The sequence below is a fragment of the Neolamprologus multifasciatus genome, chromosome 11 (genome assembly GCF_963576455.1).
Source record: "Neolamprologus multifasciatus chromosome 11, fNeoMul1.2, whole genome shotgun sequence".
NCBI lineage: Eukaryota > Metazoa > Chordata > Actinopteri > Cichliformes > Cichlidae > Neolamprologus > Neolamprologus multifasciatus.
In genome coordinates, this window is record NC_140449.1 from 18968055 (window position 1) to 18991922 (window position 23868).

The 23868-nt window shown below is 41.8% G+C and overlaps 2 protein-coding genes across 2 annotated transcripts; one reads left to right on the forward strand and one right to left on the reverse strand.

Annotated features, from left to right (window-relative positions):
• Positions 1–363: 363 nt before the first annotated feature.
• Positions 364–5085, forward strand: glipr2l (GLI pathogenesis-related 2, like). Its single transcript, XM_085177030.1, has 5 exons — positions 364–761; positions 1344–1452; positions 3195–3298; positions 3712–3789; positions 4430–5085. The coding sequence occupies exons 1-5, from the start codon at positions 749–751 to the stop codon at positions 4594–4596; spliced, it is 471 nt and encodes a 156-aa protein (XP_085033156.1). The 5' UTR covers positions 364–748; the 3' UTR covers positions 4597–5085.
• nacad (NAC alpha domain containing) lies at positions 5036–20929 on the reverse strand. The gene is made up of 10 exons (XM_085177022.1): positions 20345–20929; positions 16927–17213; positions 11294–16808; positions 10918–11151; positions 10222–10313; positions 9762–9830; positions 9494–9640; positions 9278–9412; positions 9049–9171; positions 5036–7483 (listed from the first exon to the last, which is right to left on the reverse strand). Exons 1-10 carry the CDS (start codon positions 20427–20429, stop codon positions 7469–7471), a joined length of 6702 nt encoding a protein of 2233 aa, XP_085033148.1. The 5' UTR covers positions 20430–20929; the 3' UTR covers positions 5036–7468.
• Positions 20930–23868: the final 2939 nt, after the last annotated feature.

Consider the following 23868-nt stretch of genomic DNA (forward strand, 5'->3'; position numbering starts at 1 on the left):
AACATAGCAGAAGCTCTGCAGCTTTTCTGTAGCATGATGAATATTGAATCACTTTGTTTCAAGGGGAAATTTGTCAGTTACTAATTTCAATCCAGGGAGGGAATTAAGGAATCGCTCATTTTCATTTGGGTGCACTGGGAATAACAATGGAATATATTGATCCTGGGGGTATAAAGCGAGTTCCCAGTAGTGAAAGTGAAAGACATTTATTGTCCTTAGTGCACACTATTCAGCTTAATTCTTCATCATGAACATGTAGATTGTGAGAAAAGAAGAAAAGAAGTACAGGGCTACCAGGGGCAATGTTTTCCTGAATATAAGGAGTTCAGAGCCATATATGGGCATGTGTCTCATAGAGATGATGTCACCAGTGACTGCAGGGGCTCCCCTGCTTGGGTGTGTGCTTCTCTAGGCCAGAAAGGAAGAAGTAGGGCATGCAGATAGTATGGTGTGTAGCCAAAAGAGGGACAAATGAAAAAGAGGAAGAGTTGAGCAATAATTGTTACATCCCGATAGAGCTAAAGGGGAAGACTGCATAGTTTATGTGAGTTCACGGTAGAATGAGACAGGAAAAACCAAGAAATAAATGCATTAGAAGCACTGTCAGAGTGGCAGCATTACTCTGCACTTAAGAAAGAGAAAGTAACAGTGAGAGAGTGGAGTCTGAAAACAGCACAGAGGAGAGGCTGCTTCTAGTTTGCTCTAAGCTTGTTCCTGATCTTACTTGAAGGCTTCCTGTGTCAGCAACATGGGAAAATCAGGTAAGCAGATATTACACCCTGAAGGTTTTGATGTTTATTGTTGGCTGAACTTTGTCCCCATGTAGCTGTACAAGAGCCAGCATGTTTGTTTACTGTCTGCATTTGTGGGCAATGCTCTTTTAAAATTAGAACAGACCACATACAGAAGTCTAAATCGAATTTCTGTCCGATGTACTTTTCCGTTATTAATTTACTGTCCTCTTTGATGGCACTAAATTGTAAGGTAAGATTAATAGTGGTGCAGCATGCTTTCTCTCAGCCTTGTTGTTTCTGTGGGGCTGTTTCAATGTGCCTATTGTGTGAGTGCTCAAGAGACTGTGAGACTCATGAAAAGCCCCATGAGTGATAGGCACCAGTGATGGTGGTGGTATGGGGGAGGGGGCTGATCCAGATGACGTTTTCTACTTCATCACCTGTCACCAAGTTGGTACTTGCTGTCTGAGGTCACTCAGGCTGTAGGTCTCACCTTGAGTTTGTATTCTGCAACCTTCCCCGAGTCTTCATGTTGCATCATTACGTCTGTTTTGTCAGATGCTGTCAGAGGCTGACTTAGTCTTCCTGTCTGTCCTGTTTGTCTCCCAGCCTCAAAGCAGTTTGCTGAGGAGGTGCTGCGGTGCCACAACGACTACAGGATGAAGCACCAGGCTCCTCCGCTAAAGTTGAGCAGCAAGTTGAGCAAAGAGGCTGCCCGGTGGGTTAATGCACACACAGATCAAATTAGAAACCTAATTAGCAAGGACTGCACATACTAGTCACTGTCAAACTGCTCTGGATAACAGTGACAGTTCCAGCGTAGCCTGTCAGATGCAATAACCACAAATTATAAAAAAATATATCTTGGGTGTTTGGTTTGTTTTCATTGTGATTACAGGTTTTGTTGACAATTTGTTGTCACTAATTGCAGCTGCATTAGCATTTTATTCAAATTAAGTTTGAATAAAGCTTCATTTCCACTAGACTCTTACAGAAGCTCCACAAGAGAGTTAAATCTCTCGAGTATGTCAGCTTGTCCACCGCTGTCAGGAAGGGCCGAGGCAGCTGTCATAAAAGTCTTTCTCCATTTTCTTGAACATGTGTGATGGTGCAAAGCAACAATAACATGGAGCTAAAAACCTCTTCAGTTGTGTGATCCCTCACAGGAACATTTGAAGCACAATTAAAATGACAGTATTATTTTAAAAGACATGTATAAACTTAACTGTAATATCTATCAGTATTCCAATATCAGTATTGGAATTTTGAGATAATCTGATGCTTGCATGGAAAACTCAGTTCACTGGAACTCGACCAATGGGGTCTGTCTCACTCTTTGTGTAAACTGACTGGGCACACAGCTCTTACACGCTGTGTGTCTTGGACATGATTTGTGTATGAAAAACATAAATAAACTATACGTTTGAAGCACAGTTCAGCCAAAATGGGTAACAGATCTCACTGCAGATCTCACTGCTTCCACAACATATGTTTTTCTTTTCATCGAAAAACCCCAAATGACCTCAATAAGGAAGAATTTAACATGCATTCTGGATCCACAGCACATTGTGTGGGTCAATCAGGCCACTGCACACCTATATGAACAGTTATGCTAACATGTGAAAACTGTAGAAACTACCTTGGAATTGATTATAAATTAGAATATCCTGGACACTGCTCCTGAATGATATCACTACAAAGTTCATAGGACAGCAGTTACTCCTATATGGTTGTAGTGAGTTAACTTTATGACTTTACAACGTCAAATTAGTCTATGAAAATGTATTTTGACCCCTTGAAATGATCCAAGGGTTGGGCTAACCCAAATTGTTTACAGAGGAAATGGTTTCTGTTTCTGCGCCACAGGTTTAAGGTTGTTCTGTTTCTTGTAGAAGTGGAGAGCAGGATATTGCAGCAAGCTTTAAAAATGTGAAAGCTCTTGAAATTACTCTTGATGAAATATGTCTGTATAAGTTCCCAATCATCCAGGTAGTCCTATGAGCTTTTTAAAAAGAAAGCAACTGGACTTATTTAAGCAGAAGACCTCTCATCTAAGAGCTTTCATCCAACAGGCTCCTTCAGTTTTTAAAGCAAAAACTGGAGCATCGCAGATATTTTGAGTGAGGGGGTCGAAGCACCTGGGAAGAGACTGATACTCCAGTCTTGAGATCCCTTACCAGGTGCTTCAACCCCCACTCACACCTTGCTTGACAACGGCCACCTCCAAAATATCTGGAGACTGTTCACTGTTTGTTTTTAGAACTGAAGAAGTCTCTGACATGACAAGTGAAATTTCTTCGACAACTTAAAGAAGTCCAGTTGCCTTTTTTCCTAGCTCTTCGATTTACTGATGAAGAGTTGGACTTTTTAAAGTGTGCATCCACACATGCATCACCCAAAGTATAAATGGGATTTAACTCAAGCAGTACACTGTACAATTTCCTTTGTCTCTATTTACAGTTATGCTGAAAGTCTGGCCAGCACACGAATCCTAAAACACAGTGTGGAGTCCAGTAGAGGGAGCTGTGGCGAAAACCTGGCTTGGGCCTCGTATGACCAGACAGGTTATTTTCTGCATTTGAATTTGTCTAAACTTTACAGTAATTCAGATGTCCTGTACATGTAAGTTTCTGTGAGAATGTGGCAGGAAACTCTAATAAGACACCTTCTTCCACAGATGCGTTATTTTAGCCTGTGAAGCCCAAATTAGATCCTTTGTCGTGTCTGCCAAACCCTGCAAGTGAACAGCTGGGATCCATTTCCCTTCCACTTCAGATACTATGACTCAGTGCAGAAATATGTCAGCACAGACCGGTGTATTTCACAAGATACACACACAGTCAGGCACAGCGTGACAAAAAGTGCAGCACTGTAAGCAGGAGCTTAAGGGCGATTTGTAGAGTGCTTTCTGCTTACTGTGTGACACAAGGCTAATTTGATTTTCCTTTAAGTTCAAGCCAGTTGTTTGCATGTGCAGGTAAGGATGTGGCAGACCGCTGGTATGATGAAGTGAAACAGTACAACTTCAACCGTCCCGGTTTCTCCTCTGGCACCGGTAAGATTCATGCACATCTATCTCTAACTGTCTTTTTTCATCTTCTTTTTTTTCAGTTCGTTGTTTTCTCTGTTTCTTTGTTGTTTTTTTTGTTTACTCGATGTCAGTTTCTCCCTCTCAGTGTCACATTTATTCAGGCATGGAGAAGGTTGTTGTTATTCTTGTGCTGATGTCACACCTCAGACAATGTGCGACTGCTTGACTGTGACCAGCCAAGGGGAAACTGAGGGGAAATTACAATCCTATGCATCACTTCTAACCCTGCATGTCACATCCACTGTGCCTTAATTCCTCCAGATGGTTTCCCATAGCCTCAGACACCAGTGTGCATGAGCTGGTGTAACTTAATCACACATGAAGCAGATCACTAGTAGGTCATCACAGTGATTCACACTGAGTCATGCAAAGTTCCCTTAAGAAATGACTAAAGCGGTCAAGGCAAGAGGAGAGATTTCGAAGCGATGCATGAGAGGAATTAAAATTCCTGTGTCTGCAAATATTTGGATAAACTGAAGAGTGTGTGAACTCACCCTCAACTGTTCACTACAGTAAAAGCACGTTTCTCGCTCTCTTACGTGGTCCAGATTTTGGCTTTCTAATTTCTTTCTATTCATCATTTCTCCTTTTATATGTCGCTTAGGCCATTTCACAGCAATGGTGTGGAAGAGCACTAAACAGCTGGGTGTCGGTAAGGCCATTGCATCAGATGGTTCTTCCTTTGTGGTGGCCAGATACTACCCAGCAGGGAACATCACCAACCAGGGACACTTTGAGAATAATGTCCTCCCAGCCAAAAGCAGCTCTTAAAGAGATATTGATCTCTTGGCCTGACTCGGGCCAGAAAAGGCATTTATTCAGTTTTCCAGAAGAGAAGTTGCCTGCTCGAACTGCTGTGGAGAACATTGAGGTGATAACCACTTTTTGCTGTACTACAATTTTGGATGAATTTTGATGATACAAAGCACTCAGGCTTTAAGTCCTATGTTTATATTTTGGAAGGAACTGTGTGTGTTCATAATGAAAGATTTACCACTGTTTGATGTTTGACCATGGCGACTAATCTTATTTTATAGTTGTTGGGGGTTCCCCCCCCCCCCCCCCCCCCCCATGGCATCATTTTCCTTTTAATACGATCACAGACTGAAACAGACATACTGTCCTTCACATCTGCTTTTGATGCTGCTTTTACATGTGGGAGTTAATTCAGTCAAAGGAACAGGCAATACTTATTAACAGTGGTCAGTCCTTGTAATTTGATGATTCATCTGGATCAGTGTGCAGGCTTTTTTTTTTTTTTTTAACAAAGCACCCAGTAAATGTCAAATGTAGGTAGATCACCCACACTAGCAAGTAGATATTTGTACTGAAAATGTTATGCAACAGAACACTGCACTTTAGTGTCAGTGACACATATACATAGTATTATTTTCCCTTATTTTTTTATAGTTGTATTTAAGTTTAAATGATTAACCAGTGATCAGTCATTGTGTTGTTGCCTCTACTTGTCAAAACAGACCCAGCATTTCCACATCTATGCCTTGTATTTTAACCACTTTTGTACAATAAAAAAAGAAATCAATTGGCATCTCTCTGATTGTTTTTTTTCTTTTTTGTAACATTGTTATATGTAAGTTGTGAGGGTGACTTTTCAGTTTAGGTCACATACACTTAAGATTGCCTTCCAAAACATTAAAACAATTACTTGTAATGTTTGTTTAAGATACAACCTGTGGCCAATTTAATAAAGGTCATCGATATACAATATATTGTGCCAAGCATATTTTATACAGTCTTCATTTATCTCACACAGTTAGGCCACAAGACAAGACAGTTTTTGCAGTTTTGCCTTTGTACATGACCACAGCGCATTGGAAATTGACTGATCATAAATATGTATGTGTGCAGACTTTCAGCTGTAATTCAAGGGGTTTTAGAAAAAAACTGCATTAACTATTTTGGAATTACTGATATTTTTATACATCCACCTCATTCATTTTCATAGGCTCAAATCAGTTAACATTAACATGGTTTTTAATATTTGGATAAATATTGTTTGCACTCAATGACTGCCTGATATCTAGACCAAATGAAAGTCAATAAATGCTCTGTACTTCTGAGCCTTTACTGCAACCACCTTCAATCGCTGCTTCTTTGTGGGTCTTTCTGCATTAAGTTTTATCTTCAATAACTGAAAGGCTGCTCTGCTGAACTAAGATTAGGCAACTGACTTTTTACAGAACATCCCATTTGTTTGCTTCTTGGGCTGCCTTTGCTGTTTGCTTCGGCTTCTTACCTAATTGCTTTGTCTGGGTCAGTCAGAGTACAGCCCTGTACACTGCACAGTTCATCCTGCTGCTTCTATCAGCAGTCACATCATCAATAAACAGGCATTATATCCATATTTGACAGATGATGTGGTATGCTTTGGATCATGAGCTGTTTCTTTCCTACTTCATACTTATTTCTTCCATCATTTCTTCCACCATTCTAGTACTATATATTGGAGATAAAATATCTGAATTCTAGGAGCAGGACCACGACTCCAAACATGCCCCTTCTGGGTCTTATCTATATATGACACCCCCAGTTTTAAGGGCTGTTCGTTCTTATTTCCGTGCCCCACCCTCCTTGCCCTTTTTTCAATCCCTTCACTTCTTCACTTTTCATTAGTTCATGGGCCTTTATTCGCCTTTATCTACTAAAAAACGCTGCAAAACCTAAACTGAGGATGTGGGCCCAGCTAATGAATCCTCTTCCATCTGTTTTCTGGAAAAGTCTAATTTGGATTTCTCGTTCTTGCTTGTAACTGGTCTTTTGCACCTTGTTGTAAAATGTCTGTATTCATATTTTCTGTATTTGTGACGGCATCTCTTGATTGTAGACTTTGGCAATAAACCCTTTCAATATAATTCTTGCCTTAGTTAAATTCTGTGAAGTGGGTTTTCTTAACCATGGAAATAATTCTGCGATCATTCACTTTACTTGTCGTCTGTGATCTGTCAGACCCTTTGCTGTTGCTTAGCTGGTCAGCACATTCTTTCTTTTTAATAATCTAACAAATTGTTGATTTAGTCACTTGGTGGATTTGGTATTTCAGCCGACTGACGACCTTTATATTTTTAAATTACAGTAAAATGCTATAAAACACTGCTTCATTCCTGCTTCGATTGTAATGAAATTACAAGAGACTGAGCCTCAACTGGCTATGAAACTGTTTTCCACTCGATTTTTCTAATTATTTTTGAGCTTTTCAAACATGGTATTTAAAATTGTTTGATTTAAAATCCCCTGTGGTGGTGTACAGATGCAAAACTGCAAGAATTATGTTTTTGTCCAACAAATTAAGGACGTGACTCTAGCATGGAATTGAATAGCACAGATTTTGCTTCCGATAACCATTCAGAAACATTTCTCCTCTTCTTTCATTTAAATATCTTCAGCTTCTCCTGAAGTGAAAGTTGGCGTAAAGGATCAATATAGCATTTTTGATTTAATGAATGTGAAAGACTAATCTTTTCAGTAAGATCAGTTTCAGGGTCCAGTCAGAGCCCACGTTGGAACAGACTTTATTTAGCAGATATTGGGGATGCAACATATAGTAGCAGCGATATAGAAGAGTCAGGTGTTTAGGCTTTATAGGCTGGAATAAAGGAGTCAGGAGTTGAATCGTCTTCACCGCTCACATGGTCAGCTCCTATGAAAATGCAGGGGAGAAAAGTGAAGGTGAGAAAGAGAAAAGGTGGAAAATTGAATTCAAGATCAATTAAAACAACAAAAATACTATCTTCACTTATACCTAGGGATGGGTATCGAAAACCGGTTCTTGTTGAGAACCGGTTCCCACTGTTTCAATTCCTTGGAATTGTTTGCCATTTTTGCAAACGATTCCCTTATCGATTCCAGTCGCCCCGAATGACGTCACCACGTTGCGGAGCGTCATTTACCTGGCAGGAAACATGGCGCGTAAGCGGCTCAAACGCTCAAAACTTTGGTTATACTTTACGAGAACGGATGACAACAGGGCAACTTGCAATACTTGTAAAGTAGATATTTCATTTAAGGAAGGAAACACTACGAATATGCAAAAGCATTTGCTCACAAAACACGCGATAACCTTAAATGAATGTCGTGTTTTTAATTCCGCTCCGGACTCGTGAATCTCAACCCAGCAGCAGCGGTAACGTTTGCACGTCCTCTCCCGTTAATGCGGCAGGTAAATAATCAACTAACAGTGCATATTATGTTAGCGCGATCTGCCTTATTACAAAACCTGCCATTACTGTGCGTTTAGGTGACCATGATGAGAGAGAGAGACAGAGTCTGGCTCAGATGCTGGCAGTTCTCGCTGCAGTCTACCGGTAGCGTCTCCTTTCAGGCCAGGATAGACGAATGTCACCGAGCAGTGACTAAGTTTGTGGTCAAAGGCTTGCATCTATTTGCCACAGCAGATGATTTTCAGTAAGTGAATGTGTTTAATTGTAGGCAGGGACATTACTGGATATTCTTGTGTAATTGCTACTGAATAATTTATGTTATACTTTGTTATTGCTACAGAAGAATATTTATTTTATTATTTTACATTTACAATTATTTTTCTCCTGGGGGCCCAGTGACACCCCATTGAAGAGCTGTAGGCTGTGGATCTCTTAAGATCTCACTGTTGGGTTTGTAAGGCCATGTTACTCCTAAATTTCTATCTTGTTCAAAGAGAAGATATAAAACAAAGTTCTAAGCTATTAGACCGTAGTGTTCTCCTTTTTTTTAAAAAAAGAATCGATAAGAGAATCGATAAAGAATCGAATCGTTAAACAGAATCGAAAATGGAATCGGAATCGTGAAAATCTTATCAATACCCATCCCTACTTATACCTAATGAAAAACATGTGCCACTGTGGAACATATCTCTCTATGTATATAATTAAAAGGGATACTCATTATGTGAGCTTCATTTCCCAGTTATCTTAATAGTATTTTATCCTGCATCAAGAAACAAAACATCTGCGTCACTTGAACAGCTCCAGTTCTTATCAGAGCACTTGCTGCCATCTAGTGGCCATGAGACTGTACTGATGACCTACAGAACAGTGGAGGTTATTCAGTTACTGGGGAGAAATTCTACTTGTCATTTGTCCTCTGCTCTTTCATCTCACCCCCTCCCTGCTCACTGGCTGTGACTCATTATTTTATTCACCATCTGCCCTCCCTCCAAACTCTCTGTCTTCCCCTCTCTTTCCCGCCTTCAGCCTCATCGTTTCTCACCATGATAGCATTCACAATGTCATTCTTGTTGTGTTTCAGCGCACGGACGGCTTTGGCTCGTGACACATTGGCCTGAGCCATCACCAGCTCAATGTCTCTCTGCTCAAGGCCTCCCTCATCCACCTGATGTATAGAAAGAAAGAAAGAAGCAAGGATAAAGAGAGATTTCAGAACATACGTTTTAACGGTTGTTGAAATAGGTATTCAGAAACAATAGTTCAGAAAATACCTCTTCTTCTTCCTCTTCACTCTCCTCCTTGATGGTGAGGCTGGGTGGGACAGGTGGGGCTAAGGGAGAAGAGGTCACAGGCACCTTGAATTTCTCTGCGGCTGCTTTGTGAGCCTGCTGAGACAGGTCCTCAATCTGAGGAGAGAAAAGGACCGAATAAGTAAGCTAAAACTGAAAGCTGAAACTTGAGTAACCAAATAGACAAACAGTACTCACCTTTGCCTCTCCGAACACAATATAAATGTCTGATACGGGGCTTTTGAATACATCTGGTCTGCTGATGACAAACAAGATGCTCTTGGACTTCCTAATAGTGATTCTGGTCACACCATGGACTGGCTTCAAACCCAGCTTAGACATGGCCTAAATGCACAATAGAGAAAACGAGAATTATGGACTGAAATGAAAGAAAAAGAATCGTATCACTTTTAATATTATATTTGACCACTTTATAAGTTTATGTAGTAGCATATAGTAGTCCAACCTTGCGGGCCTTCTTTTCACTGCGGCTCTGCTTTGGTCTGTTTAACCCTTCATCTGCAGAGGAGATAGACTAGAAAAAAAAACAGTTAAGTTTATGAAATAATCCATCATGCTTTTAATATGCAAATTTTGCTAACATGTTTATGCTAATATACCAAAATATAACTCATGATGCTTCTGTTTTGTTTAGTTTTTTTGCTTTTTGCAATAGCAGCAACATTTTGATTAAAGTTTGCCTTAAAGAGTAGCAGGAAATCAGGGCTGCCACTGCTACTGGCTAAATAGCAAAAAGGCTAACATCTGATGAATATTAGAGTTTATTAGCTTAAAATGCAATGCTAGTTGAACAACATGTTAAACAACATGCTTGGCCAGAAGTACGTTGTGTAAAAAAAATATATACATATATATACATATATATGGAAAGATGGTCACCTTTAAAATCCCATAGACAAACTCACCTGTGGCTCTGATGGTCTCAGTGGCTCCAGTTCTTCCAGCTCAGGAACTGAACCCTCACTCTCAGACTCATTACATGAAGCCAGCACTGAACCTTCACAAAAACAAATTCAAAGCACACATATATAAAATAAGTCCATAGGAAAACTAGAGTAAAAATAATTTGTCTATCTATCTAATGATCTTCCTAATTAGTACATAATTAGCCTATTTTAATGATAGATAGATTAATTATGTACCAATTATGTACATGAATAGTGTATATCTGATATCTAATCAGTACCAGAGACTTTAATTAGCTTATGTTGATTAAAAATATAATAAAAAATCACTATGTGATATTCACGTCTTTTGCAATGTGGCTTCACAATAGTATGTAACACAACGTATCAGTGTGCTCAACTCCAGCCTGAATAAACATGAAAATGACAGAATGCTGGCACACATTGATAAGTGCACTTTCCTTGCTGGGTAATAACACTTCATCCATAATTTAGGTTACAAACTTTGGAACAGTTTAAAATATCCTCTCTGTCAGTAAACTTATAAATGTAAGATGGAGAGAGCGTTATTGTGTTGCATAACCTAAAAGAGAGAATCAAAGAGAAAGAGAAAGAGAGAAGGGTTGGTTGTATAACACATAGCTAAAGAAATTTTGGGGGATTTCAGTGCCCCAGAGGAGGTATCAAACCACTTACAATTGCTCTGGAATGATAGGTCAGTCTCTTCACAAATGTTGTGGCTGTGTTTCATAGGACAGCTGGGCCGCCTGCCTGTAAGTTGGTGGGTAGAGAAGGGCTGGATTTCCCTTTGATTGGCTGAACCGGAGTTTTTCTGTAGTGATCCATTTCTGCTTCCTTGAACTCCTTTGGGCTGGGATGTTTTACCTCCATCGCCCTCACTGTCTGTCTCTTCCTCAGCCAAACTAGGACCTTACAAAACACACAATGATTATCACAGCTTTTATGATAACAGTGTTAGAAAGTGTTTACCTTTTCTTTGACAAACTGGCTAACTCAAATGTTTGGATTAGAGAGGGAATGTTTGGTTTGAGGTAATCATGACTTTACTCACCTTTGCACCTGTCTTGTGTGCTCCATGTGTGCCCTTGACTGACTTGTTTGTGAGACTGTACTCTTGCGTTAGCATGAGACTGGGAGTATGACTGAGACTGGGGATGGAAACTAGAGTCTGGAATACAGACTGCATCTAAATTCCCCAGCTCGGGTAAAGATGACTCCTGGGCAGACTGAAACAGACTTAATGGCATGGCAGTGGCGAATAAGGGTGAAGAGACAGTTGTGGCAGACACAGTTGATGTACTGAGGACATCAGTGATCTCTTGGAGGTTAGTGGTAGGAAGGAACTGGGAATCAGGGGTGTTCTGTGTTGTAGGAGAGGTTGACAAGCGGACAGGGGTGGTGCGGCACGTGAACAGTGAAGGCTCTTGCCGTTGTTGGGCTGAGAGGTCAGGTTGGGATTCCTGCACTGGTGTGGAAAGATCATGCTCTGGGTCTGTTGAGGCACAAGGTAGAGAGCAGGAGGAAGAGGAAGAGGAAACAGGAGATGCTGAGTAGCAATGTGGATTCAGAGAGTAAGGTATGGTATTGTGGGTAATATCTATGTTGTTATCATTAATGTCCACTGTAACTCCTCTCTGGTTATCAGGTAGCGGTCTATTATCAAGAACTTCCTGCTGTACGTCTTGGTTCATCGCCACAACAATATTTAGGTTGTCTGTTGTGTGTGTGGTAGAGACATCAGGACTCGGATTGTTTTCTACCTGGAGCTGTGAACCAGATTCAACCTTGTCTGTCCCAGGCGTCTTCTGTTGACAATCCAGTGATGAAAACTTGTTGCTTGCATTATGTCCTGTCTTAGATTTGGATGTTTCTGCATTCCCCTTTGACCGTACCCCTGGTGTGTTATTTAAAGGAACAGCAGGTTTCTCTGGATCAACAACAGATTCAGGGCTAGAGGCACCTTGACTGTCTGTCAGAGGTGCCCTCTGTTTCTGCCTTCCTCTCCTTCCTTTCTTTGCATCAAATGATGTATCTGTGCAATGTCCCTCCTTGGGGCTGTCACAGGGAAAGTGCTCTGAGTCATTTTGTGCAGAACGGGATTTCCTTTCCTGTTTCTTCTTCTTATCTTTTTTTGCACCTCTCTCTTTTGCTTTCTCTTCCACTTTGTCTTCTTCATTGTCTTCCCCTGAGTTATAAACAACATGCTGTTGTTCTCTAAAGGCATCTTTAGTCTTTGGTTCATCGACAACTTTGTCCATGAGGGGACTGCCATCACATTTTCTTTGGCTTTCTGTCTGAGACTCCATTATCTCTGTTTCTGACAAAGAACCAGTATTGGCCTTTTCTTGACAAGCTTTACTTGGTTTGGAATCATCGGATTTGCATTTAGGAGTGAATGATCCAAAGGATCCCTGTACCAAAGAAAATGATGTGTCACTCTCTGGAGTGATTGTCTGACACTCTGGGCCTGTATGACTTCTTAAGTTGGTTTCATTTTTTAAATCAAAGTGTTTGTTTGTTGCAGCTGCATCTAAGTGAGTTTCAGTTAATGGCACTGAGATGCTGGAGCCACCTTTCTCGGGGAATGGTGTCTGTGTTGTTTCTGGTGTCTGGTTTATTAAACTATCTGTTGATTTCCTGTCTCTATCAGGAATCATGTCCGAAACCTGAGGTGGCATCTCCTCAAGTGGAATATTAGAGACAGAGTCTCTAACACTGACACTCACACTCTGGTGTCTGACTTCCTCTGACAGAGGATTGAGACTCCCATGCGCAGAGCCAAATGCAGACTCACTGTTATTGTTACAATTCTTCCAAGTGTTTTGTATTTGTGTTTCTGTGTTATCGCCGTCATTGTGTGGATTTAGATTACTGATATCATCCTCCAGGAAGCTGGCGTTCCCGTCTTCTCCCCCTCCTTCTACTGAAATCTCCTCAGTGGACTTACAGCGTGCCAAGTTGGACTCAGAAACTCCCTCTCCAACCAGTTCTTCGGTATCCGTTTGGCGCTTCTCTCCATGCAAACTGTTGTTATCGTCTTCATCTAGCATAGACCCGAGAACATTATCATAATTTTTGCATTCTTCACTGCTCATGTTAGAAACCATGGCCGTCTGCTTGCTTTGGCCTTCTGCATCACACATGAGCAGACTTTCCGCCTCTAACTCGTACCTCTTCCCCAGAGACAATGATAGAGATTCCCCTGCTCCCCAGACACCAAACTCAGCCTCTGCTCCTAATCCAAGACTGAACCCCATTCCCACCCTGGTGTCACACCATGCCCCTGCTACAGAACCCATCTCTCTGCTTGTGTCCGTTTCTGAATTTTCCCTTTTCGGAGAGATGGCAAAAGGTGAGTGTGGGGAACCAACAGCTCCCAGTACTCCCTCATCAGTACTAAGGGTGTTTTCCCTTAGGTTCTCCTGGGAAGAGTCACCAGGGCAGTGTTCAGGTGTTAGGGCCAGATTGTCAGCTAGTTCTGAGATGACTTCTGGAGAGGCCGAAACAGGGATATTACTGGGATTGGGACTAGGGTCTTTAGGACAAGATAGAAGAGGAACACCTTTATTCAAGTCATTAGTAGCAATGACATTGTTCAGAGAAGGACCAGAATCACTGATTCTACACTCCACACTCACTGACTCTGCTGACGCATTCCCATTCTTCTGGTCAAGGTCAATATCAGACTCACTGTGAATACTGGATCTGCACATGGCCTCTGCCCCTACAGGCACATCATATTTACTGCAGAAAGACTTTGACAACACACGTCTACTTGCTCCCACAGTCCTTTGGCTTTCAGAGTGATAGTGGCGAGGCCTGATGAGCAATTTGAAAGAATCTCTTTCTGGCCCATTTATGGGCTCAGTTACTGAGTTATCACTGTGCAATTTCAAAGAGTCTCTTTCTGGTTCTTTTTCCACTGTGCCACTATTACTGGGCAATTTGAAATCAACATCTTTGCCCTGGTGATCTTCTTCTGGAAAAACTGAAATGTTCTGGTCTGTTGTTTCCTGCACAGAAGTAGCAGAGGAAGGAATGTGGGACACGTGGGACTCTGTTGCAAAAGAAGGTGACACATGGCTGGTATCAGGAGTGGAGGAAGGGTTAAAAAAGGGACTGGGCTTAGGCCCCTCAAGAGGATCGGAGAAAAAATCAAGATAAGTCATTTCACTCTCATTTGCACTCTTATTTGGGTCGTCAGAGGAGTCTGACAGAGAAGAATTCGCTTCTGCAGGACAGGATAGTTTCTGGTGATCCAGTGGTTTGTCTGTGCTTGCTTGTACAAGGAAATGTTTTGCCTGACCTGTTTCGCTGGTAGATTCTAGTTCAGGGTCTGATTGGGTCACAGGGATTTTACATGCATCCACAGGACTGGGATCGACATTGTTTCCTTTAGGGTGGGCAGTGGCTTCAGACAGACAGGTGGTTTTGCAGCGATCCACTAGTTTATCCACGCTCTGCTGTGAGGGCAAAGGTTCATTTTGTACTGTGTCACTGATAGTTGCCCGTTCAGGTTCTGATTGTATTTGACCTGGATCAGGTCCATCTGCTGATGTGGGTTCTAATGATTGTGCATGCCTCTCAGTGCTGTACAGACGTTCGTCTTCCTCCCCGTTGTAGGAGGCAGAATCTGATGACTCCTCTGTATCGTCTTGGAAACAAAAAGACTCATCCAACCCCTCATTAAGAGAAGTTTCTGAAAGCGAATGAAGGAAGGATGCTGAGCTATCCTCATCTGTGGGATCCTCCACTGCTCTGCTATGACATTCATCATCGTCGTCCTCATCTTCTTCTTCTTCCTCCTCCTCCTCTTCGTCCTCTTCTACCACTTTCACTTCCACCTTAGCTTCCTCGCCTGACTCTTTACGGTTATCACTGCTATCATCTTTATTAGTTTTCTCATATTCATCACAGCTGACAGCACCATTAGCATTACCATCAAAATCATCATCATAATCATAATCGTCATCCTCTTCGTCTTCATCGTCATCTTCTACATCTGCCTCCTCTTCTCCCGCTGCATAGGCATCAACGTCCTTTTCTTCGTTTCTGTCATTAACTTCTATTTCATTCTCTTCTTCAGTGGGGAAGAGGGTGATTTCCATTGAATCGGCCTTAAAGATAAGGCTGGTGTGAAGGGGAAAGGAGATGAGGGAGGCAGGGATCATCCTCTCCTCCTCTGGTATATCATCAGCACAGGCTGCCTGGGATAGTATGAAGGAACTGGGACCAAGCCTATCAAATGCTCCAGGAAAGAAGGCATCCAGGGAGAGGACAGGTGAGTCAGGGCTAAGGCTTGATGAGGCCATGGTCATGTTTTCTGTGTCAGGAGTCAAGGCGGTTGAAGGAGGCTCTTGGTGGACATCCATCTGTCCATAATGTTCCTCTGATACGCATGCCTCAAGCTGCAGTCTCAGTCCCGACTGGATAGGTCTAGACGACTCAGCTCTTTCTATACTGTCCTCATCTAGAGGGCAGAGTGAACTTTCATAACCTCCTCCATCCTCCTGGGAGTCACTACTGCTACTGCTCCTCAGAGGGGATGTGTCCTCAGTTACCCAGCAGGGGCGACAACTTTCTCTAGAAACACTGACCTCGTCCCCTTTTAAAATTTCTTCCTCCTCAACGATGACTGTGTCTGTTATGCCTATTGGGGAATTCATAACAAGATCCCCCTCATGGTACAGACAGAAGTCCCCTGCCCTTTCTTCCTCGCGTTCTGGAACTATTCTTCCCTTTTCCTCCCCAACTTCATCTCCAATTTCAGACAAGGACCCCACAAAACAAGCAGGAGCCTCCTGTGTTTCTTCTGTGAGGAGTGGATTTGGAGATGTGGAGGGGGAGGTGGAAGATGTGTAAGAGGAGGTCCAGCTGCCTCCCTCTGCTGTGATGTAAGAGCCAGAAGGAGAAGTGAGAGGGGAACAGAGGTCCTCACTGTCAGAGGGAGAACCAGGGGACAGTGGAGAGACAGGGGAGCCAGGATATGAATGATGTTTCAGGTGTGAAGAGCGAGATGCCATTTTAATTGGGGTAGAAGGAGCAGTGTAGTAAAGGTCAGGGTCAAGAGATGAGGGGACACCCACTCGTAGTGGGTCAACAGCACAGACTGGCTCAGAAAAGGACAAAGCAACTGGACAGGCAGGCTCAGAAAAAGAGTGGGAAGGCACTTCATCTTGAGAGAGGCTTTGACACTCTTCTTTTTTCTCCGTCAAGCTGTCATCTGTCATGAGTGACCCTAGGGAGGTAGAGGGAGGGAGCAGGGGGTTGTGAAAAGGCATAGGGAGAGTCGCTGAGGGGTCTGCACGGTCTTTTTGCTGAGCCTCCTGTTTGGGGGATTGATTTTCCTCTTTTCTTGTTTCCAACTGAGTCTCTTTTGCCTGTGCCTGAGGATCTGAAAAGCTTTGAATATCTGGTAAAGGTACAGCCTGATCACTTGGGGCAGTAAAGGGATTCCCTTTCTTGATCTCTGTTGTTTTCAGCAGTGTTTCTTCACCCATCACCACCCTTGTATCAATAGTTTGTGGCTCCTGGTAGTCACTCTCCACCTCAGAACCAGTTAGGACCTAGAAATAAAACATTGTACATACACAATTACAAATGTTCATAATGGTATCCTAAGTGCTATGAAGCTACAACATGATCAAACACACATACATGCACACACACACACAACACACGCACCTTGATTCGCTCCATCTTAACAGGGACATGGCGGCCACATGGTCCATGGCCACCTAATTTTCCAGACAGTCTGGGTGTGCTGTTGTTGCGATGATCAGAGCCTTCAGGTTGAGGTCTTGGAGTACCAGAAGAGCTAGGGGACACATGAAATAGTCGTGGTCCAAATGGAGAAGTGCATGCTGGGAGCAGCTTTTGTGGAGTACTGGGAGAGGGACTAGAACCACTGTCACTCGGGGATGAACCACTGTCACTTGGTGTGGAGTCAGTAGATGGGTGTCTGGTCATGTCTGAAAAAGAGAAATGAAAATAAAACAACTTCATCAGTAAAAGAAAAAAAGAAAAAAAGATCAAAACAAATATTAACCTCCTAAGACCCGTAGTCTTCCACGGCATTTTTGATTTCTCTTTGATATTTGGGCATATTGGGGCCAGATGAGTGTAAGAACAAAGAATTACCAGATTTTTTTTTACCTGATTTTTGTTTCTAAAAATAATGAGAGCATATAAGGATATTCGTTTAAAATTTCAATAGCACAGTAGTAGCAGTATAATGTCCTCATAAGTGGATATCAGACCCTTGTTGAGCAAAATTTAGTATTTTGGTCTAAATAACCCAAAATGTGATGTCCACATATGTGGACGCCAGGTCCTAGGAGGTTAAGAGTTCAAATATTAATACATTTGAGGAATTAACAAAGATATCATATAAGCAAGCTGACTAAATCACCTTAGTACCACGGCACTAGACGTGATGTGGAAAGTCATGCCTCTTTTATTGTATAATATTAGACTTTAGATTTCTGTGTTTGAGTTTCACTTATCTTAGCCCACACATTAGTTCAGAAAGAGCAAAAGAAAATTACACCAAAATGCCAGTCAGTAAACAAATACCCCTCAGCTCTCATGACACAGCAAATGGCTTTAAGTAGAAAAAAAAAGAGTACTGGGACTTAAAACGAGACAGTTTTAATGTATTTATTATTATTATTTTTGTAATGCTTGCGGCAATCCTCCAAAAGCTTGGTCTATATAGATGGAAGTCAGAAACAATGTTTCTTCACATACACAAGAATCTTTACCTCTGCACGTCTCTTTCACAATTAGCACAATTAGCCAGAGGCAAAATAAGCTGTTATTCTATTACAGCGTTCTCTGTCCTCTTGTCCTTCTAGACCTTGCTATCATCTTGTGTTCTCACCTGTCATTGGGAATGGAGAAATCACTGAGATGAAATGTCAGGCTGAATGAAGGAAATGAATCAACAGGGAGTAGAGGAAGTCTTGGGTATGAGTAAGAAAGTAAAAAGCAAGAAGATAAAAAAATTTAAAATTCTATTTGTCATCTTAAATCAGTTCTTTGATGTTCTTTGATTACTACAATGCAAAATTGTACTTTTTTTCAAAATATCCCTCAGAAGATATGCTCTAAGCTCTTTGTCATCCACACACCGAGAACAGAACCCTCATTTAACTGGGCCATTTGTAGGGTGACCTCAATTCACATGCTGATTGGTCATTACAACACACAAGTGGCTCAGCTCAGTGCCAGCCACATATACACCCTCACTGACACATGCACGTGTTTTGTTCTCCATGGAGCATAGATATCACATTCACTTACTGTTATGTAGCTCATTCTTTCTATCACTCCCTTATATTACCCCTTAGCCTTTTCCTATGATCCTCGCTTTGGCTCTGCTTTGTACGCAGACGTATCTAGCAGGGCGTAGTAGTAACTAAGCACATGCTCTTTGCTTCTCCTCCCTCGCTACTGTCCTGCCCTCCCTGGGGAGGTGGCAGATGCAAGCTTCAGCACTTAGAAGCTCTTCCCGATCACTGCTCCAATATTAAGATGAAGGTGTGTTTGTGTGTGTGCTGAGTCACGCCACATAGACTAAAAGCTGCTGTTAGGTCAGAGAGATGCACAATACATAATGCAACTCCTCTGCTACAGCACAGCCTAGTCTCAACGGAACATAAACAGGCTGATTCTGATTGTCTTCTCCTGCAGGAGCTCAACAAAACCTCACTATGCTACGGTGACAAAAGCTAATATAGCACTGGTTTTCAACAGCATATCTGAGTTCAAGAAAATCAAGCAATATATACCTTGAAAACACATCTAGAAATGCTCTATCGTGCTTTAGTGACAATCATAGGAAGTACATAAAAACTGTTTGGCTAGGCTGCTAAATAAGTCAGTGACATAATATGACTGCCTGGCCTTGGAGCCTGGTCTCAGGGAATGCAGTTAATCTGAGCACCTAGCTTGCTGTATGAAGAACAGGCCGCAGTTGAGCAGACTAAAGCTGCGTCACAGTGGATGCAGCGCTGGATTTGCTACCCCCAAGAGCGAGTCTCTCTCTCTCTCTCTCTCTCTCTCTCTCTCTCTCTCTCTCTCTCTATCTATCTATCTATCTATCTATCTATCTATCTATCTATCTATCTATCTATCTATCTATCTATCTATCTATCTATCTATCTATCTATCCTCTAATAAGATCAAAGTCATTTATAATTATAATATATAACAATATAATATATAATATAATACAATATAATGATTAAAAAGTTTAAGGTAAAACCTTCACTACAACTTCTTCTTGTTATCAATAACATATTTAATGATCTTATATAGTAAACAATAAACCACATAAATAATGAAAGCTCTTGTACCTGTGAGGTTGTGTTTTTGTGTTAAACTGTGCTGCCATGCTGCTGTGTCATGTTCCTGTTGAAGCTGGGGGTAGGGAGGAGCTACGCCACACTGCTCTGCACTTACAGCTTGATGGGGATGCGGATGTGGCATGAACATGGGGCAGTGGGAGGAGTGATAGAGACTACGGGGGCCAGATTTAGGGTGGGGGTAAGAGCACTGGGAATCCGATAAGGACTGAGGCTGGATGCTTGGGGGGTGGGGGGTGGGGGGGTGGGGGCAGTTACACAATGAAATTAGGCGGTACATACAATACTCTGGTAGCTGAAAGGAACAGATTGCTAATTTGGATTCTGTAATGGGGAGTAAAGGGAGACGAGGTAAGAGTTGATGTCTAGGGGTGGAATCTCTTGGGAGGCTGCTAATAGCTGCAAGGGGAAGGAGAGGCAACATGCAGTTTACCGAGGAAGCAAACATGCAACTGAATCACAGCTTACTCAGCCTGCACATGTCAGACACACAGAAATCACCCAGGTCTAAAGTGAGATCTCCCAGGTACTTTTGAGCAGTTAGTGCTTGTCAAATAATCCTTTACCTTTGCTTTTCTTCCTGCTAATTCTTCCATCCTTCCTATCCTATCTGTTAAATACTACTTGCTCAACACAGTCTTGAGCCTTTCTTCTCGATTACGCCCTGGTCTCTGTCTTAATTAGTACCAATGGAAACCCTCTCCTTTCCCAGTGCTCAAGCCCAGTGGTCCTACCTGGTCCAGGGAGCCCTGTTTCCTCAGGTTCCTGCCCTGGATGCTTGTCGCTGGGCACGGATCTGTGAGTGCTCTCCCCCGGCATGCTTCTCGCTGGCTGTCTTTGACTCTGACGCAACGATAAACCATACAGCCAGAACAGACAAGGTGAACGAGGAGAGAGAGTGAGAGTGAGAAAGAAGAAGAAGGGGAGGGGGATATGAATGCTCAGCGACCCAACACTCAGATCTTCCCTGCAGCACGTGTCTGCCTCTATGTGTGTGTGTGTGTGTTTGTGTGTGAAAGAGAATGAGGCAAACAGAGACTGAAAGAGGGAGAGTCAGAGATGGGAGTATAGGCTGGTCTCTCTCTGTGGTGCAGCACAGTGATGCTGCTGTTGTGGGCGTGTGCTTCAGAGCCTCATGATCCAGTTCATCGGTGTGTGCGTGGTGTGTGTGTGTGTGTATGTGTGTGTGTGTGTGTAGAATCTGAGAGGGAGCTGCAGTATTCTCTCTTGATGCCCAGTTCCTGCTTTCCTCCCTCCTCCTCTTCCTCGCTTCTTCCATCCTCTGTGTATCTCTCTCCCTCCTCTCCTCCCTGGTCCCCCACCCTTCCCTTCACGCCCATCCAAGCTATGACTGGATCTTTGGAGATGATGTCAGCACATTTCTGCTGATCTCTCAGTGCTGCCCCCAACCTTAAAGGAAAGAAGCGGTACTGCAAAAACAAGAGTGAAATGGAAAAACCAAATGGAAAACAAAACAGACAGTGGAAAGAGAAACCTGGAACACAGAGAATCTAATGCGCAGAAACGAATCCTTTTTTTTTTAGGATTGATATGTTTATTGATTAGCATTCAAATATCTCAGTGAAGACAGAACAAAGATTTACCACAAAGCAAGAAAGCATGAGACAAGGCTAATCAAAAGGTATTGGCTGAAGCATTTGCTTATTACGCCAACCCTTTTAACAAAAGATCTTTTAGCATGCAGCTCCTGTACACAGGGCTCGAAGCAAATAATAAAATTCAATTCAATTCAATTTCATTTATATAGCGCCAAATCACAACAAATGTCGCCTCAAGGCGCTTCATAGATACAGAGAGAAAAGCCCAACAATCATATGACCCCCTATGAGCAAGCACTTTGGCGACAGTGGGAAGGAAAAACTCCCTTTTAACAGGAAGAAACCTCCGGCAGAACCCGGCTCAGGGAGGGGCGGCCATCTGCTGCGACCGGTTGGGGTGAGAGAAGGCAAACAAAGCAAAAACAAAACAAACAAACAAACAAACAAGAAAAAACACCACCACCTTAGTAAGTAACTACATCAAAGCAAAAGAATCAAGAGGTTTTCTGTTTTTTGTTTTTGTTTTTTTTTTTTGCTCTTTTCATTCTTGATATATATATTTTTCTAATACTCTATTTTTAAACATATTTTTAAACAAGGAAAATGAACTACACCTTTTTAAATCACTGTCATAACTATTCCACAGGTTAACTCCTCTAACAGAAACACATCTCTGCTTTATATTTGTCCTTATCTTGTTTTTTTTAAAGAAATCTGTTCCCCTTAAGTCATATTGACTCTCTCTGACTGAACAGCTTCTGAGTACTGGGGCAAAGCAAGCTATTTTGTGCTTTATACATTATCTGTGCCATTTTATATTCAACTAAATCATAAAATTTCAGGGTATTCAGATTAATAAACAAAATGTTAGTTGGTTCTATATAGTTTGATTGGTTTATAATTCTTATAGCTCTTTTTTGCAACTTGAAAATAGGAAGAGTGTTCGTTTTATATGCATTACCCCATATCTCCAGACAGTAAGTCATATATGGAAGCAACAGAGTACAATAGAGTGTGTATAATGATTTTTTGTTCAGGACATGCTTTGTTTTATAGAGAATAGCAATGGTTTTTGACATTTTTGTTTTCACATGGTTTATATGAGACTTCCAACTCAGCTTATCATCAATTATCACTCCAAGAAATTTATTTTCGTACACTCTTTCAATTTCAATTCCATTAACCCTGATTTTAGATACATTTTTCATTTGTCTAGTGCCAAAAATAATCAATTTTGTTTTCTTTATATTTAATGATAACTTATTTACATCAAACCAGTTTTTTAATATATTTAACTCCTTTTCCGCTGTAGTCAGAAGCTGTTCCAGGTTTTTACCTGAGCAATACAGAGTGGTATCATCAGCAAACAATACACATTTTAACAGTTTGGAAATGCTACATATGTCATTTATGTATAATATAAATAATTTAGGGCCCAGCACAGAGCCCTGAGGAACACCACAAGTTACCTTCAACTGCTTAGATTTTACATTATTGAATTCGACATATTGATATCTGTCATCCAGGTAACTTTTCATCCCCTTGTATGCTAACCCTCTTATGCCATATCTCTCTAGTTTATTCATTAATATAGAATGATCAATCGTATCAAACGCCTTTTTTAAGTCTATAAAAACACCAACAGTATATTCCTTATTATCTATAGCATTAGATATCCCTTCTACAAGTTCCATCACTGCCATCGAAGTGGACCTTTTCACTCTAAAGCCATATTGGTTATCACTTAGGAGATTATGCTTCTCAATATATTTATCAAGTCTATTAACAAATAACTTTTCTAAAATTTTTGAGAACTGTGGGAGCAGTATACTTTCAGGAGCAATCCTGAAAGTATACTGCTGATTACACCCTTTGCCTCCTGCTCTGATTTGATCCCACAGGAATTGGAAGGAGATATTTGCCCCAAGGGCCACTAAAACATCTGTTTCTGCCCTCCATCTTCAACTCTCATTAAGACAGCATCATTTAAAAAGCCAATTCAAAGTGCCTTACAAAGATGTGGGTAATAGATGGTGTTAATCTTTGAGCAAAGGATTTTGGGACCTCATGCTATGCTTATAGCGGCTCACTCTGATAGTTAGATGAGGAACATGCACATGAGTATTCTGTTGAGGTCATTTTGTAGGGCTCTAGGAGCACTCCTCCTGTTCCTCCTCCTACAAAGGAGCAGATACAAGTCCTGCTTCCAGGCTGATTCCCTACCAAGGCCCTATCCTTGTGTAACAGCCATTCTCCTGGTATCTCTCTTCAGACTTTGCTGGGAGATACAGAAAACCTTCTTGCAAGGAGTTAGTTTAGCTGCAACCTGAACGGGCTGCAGGTACAATATCATACGACATGCAGTAGACACTTGCAACAAGCAAAACTGGAGTAAAATCAGTCAGGGGGGATAAGGAGATAGCAATGACCCGTAGCCACCACCTGCAAAACCATCAATTTTCAGGAGGGTTGTCTTGTTCAGAGGGATGGGTACTGGTATCCGGTGCCATACATAAACGGTAGTAACCAGACCGAAAAGCAGGGCACATTTCGGTGCTTTATTTCGGTGCTTTTTTTTCCTGAGATGTCATACACTTTGGATTCTAGCCAATCATTTTACCTTTCCGAAGATAGTAGGCGGGCCCAGGTACGTACGTTCTTTTAGAGCAGAGCTACAGATTAAAAATGCCCAAGGCGAA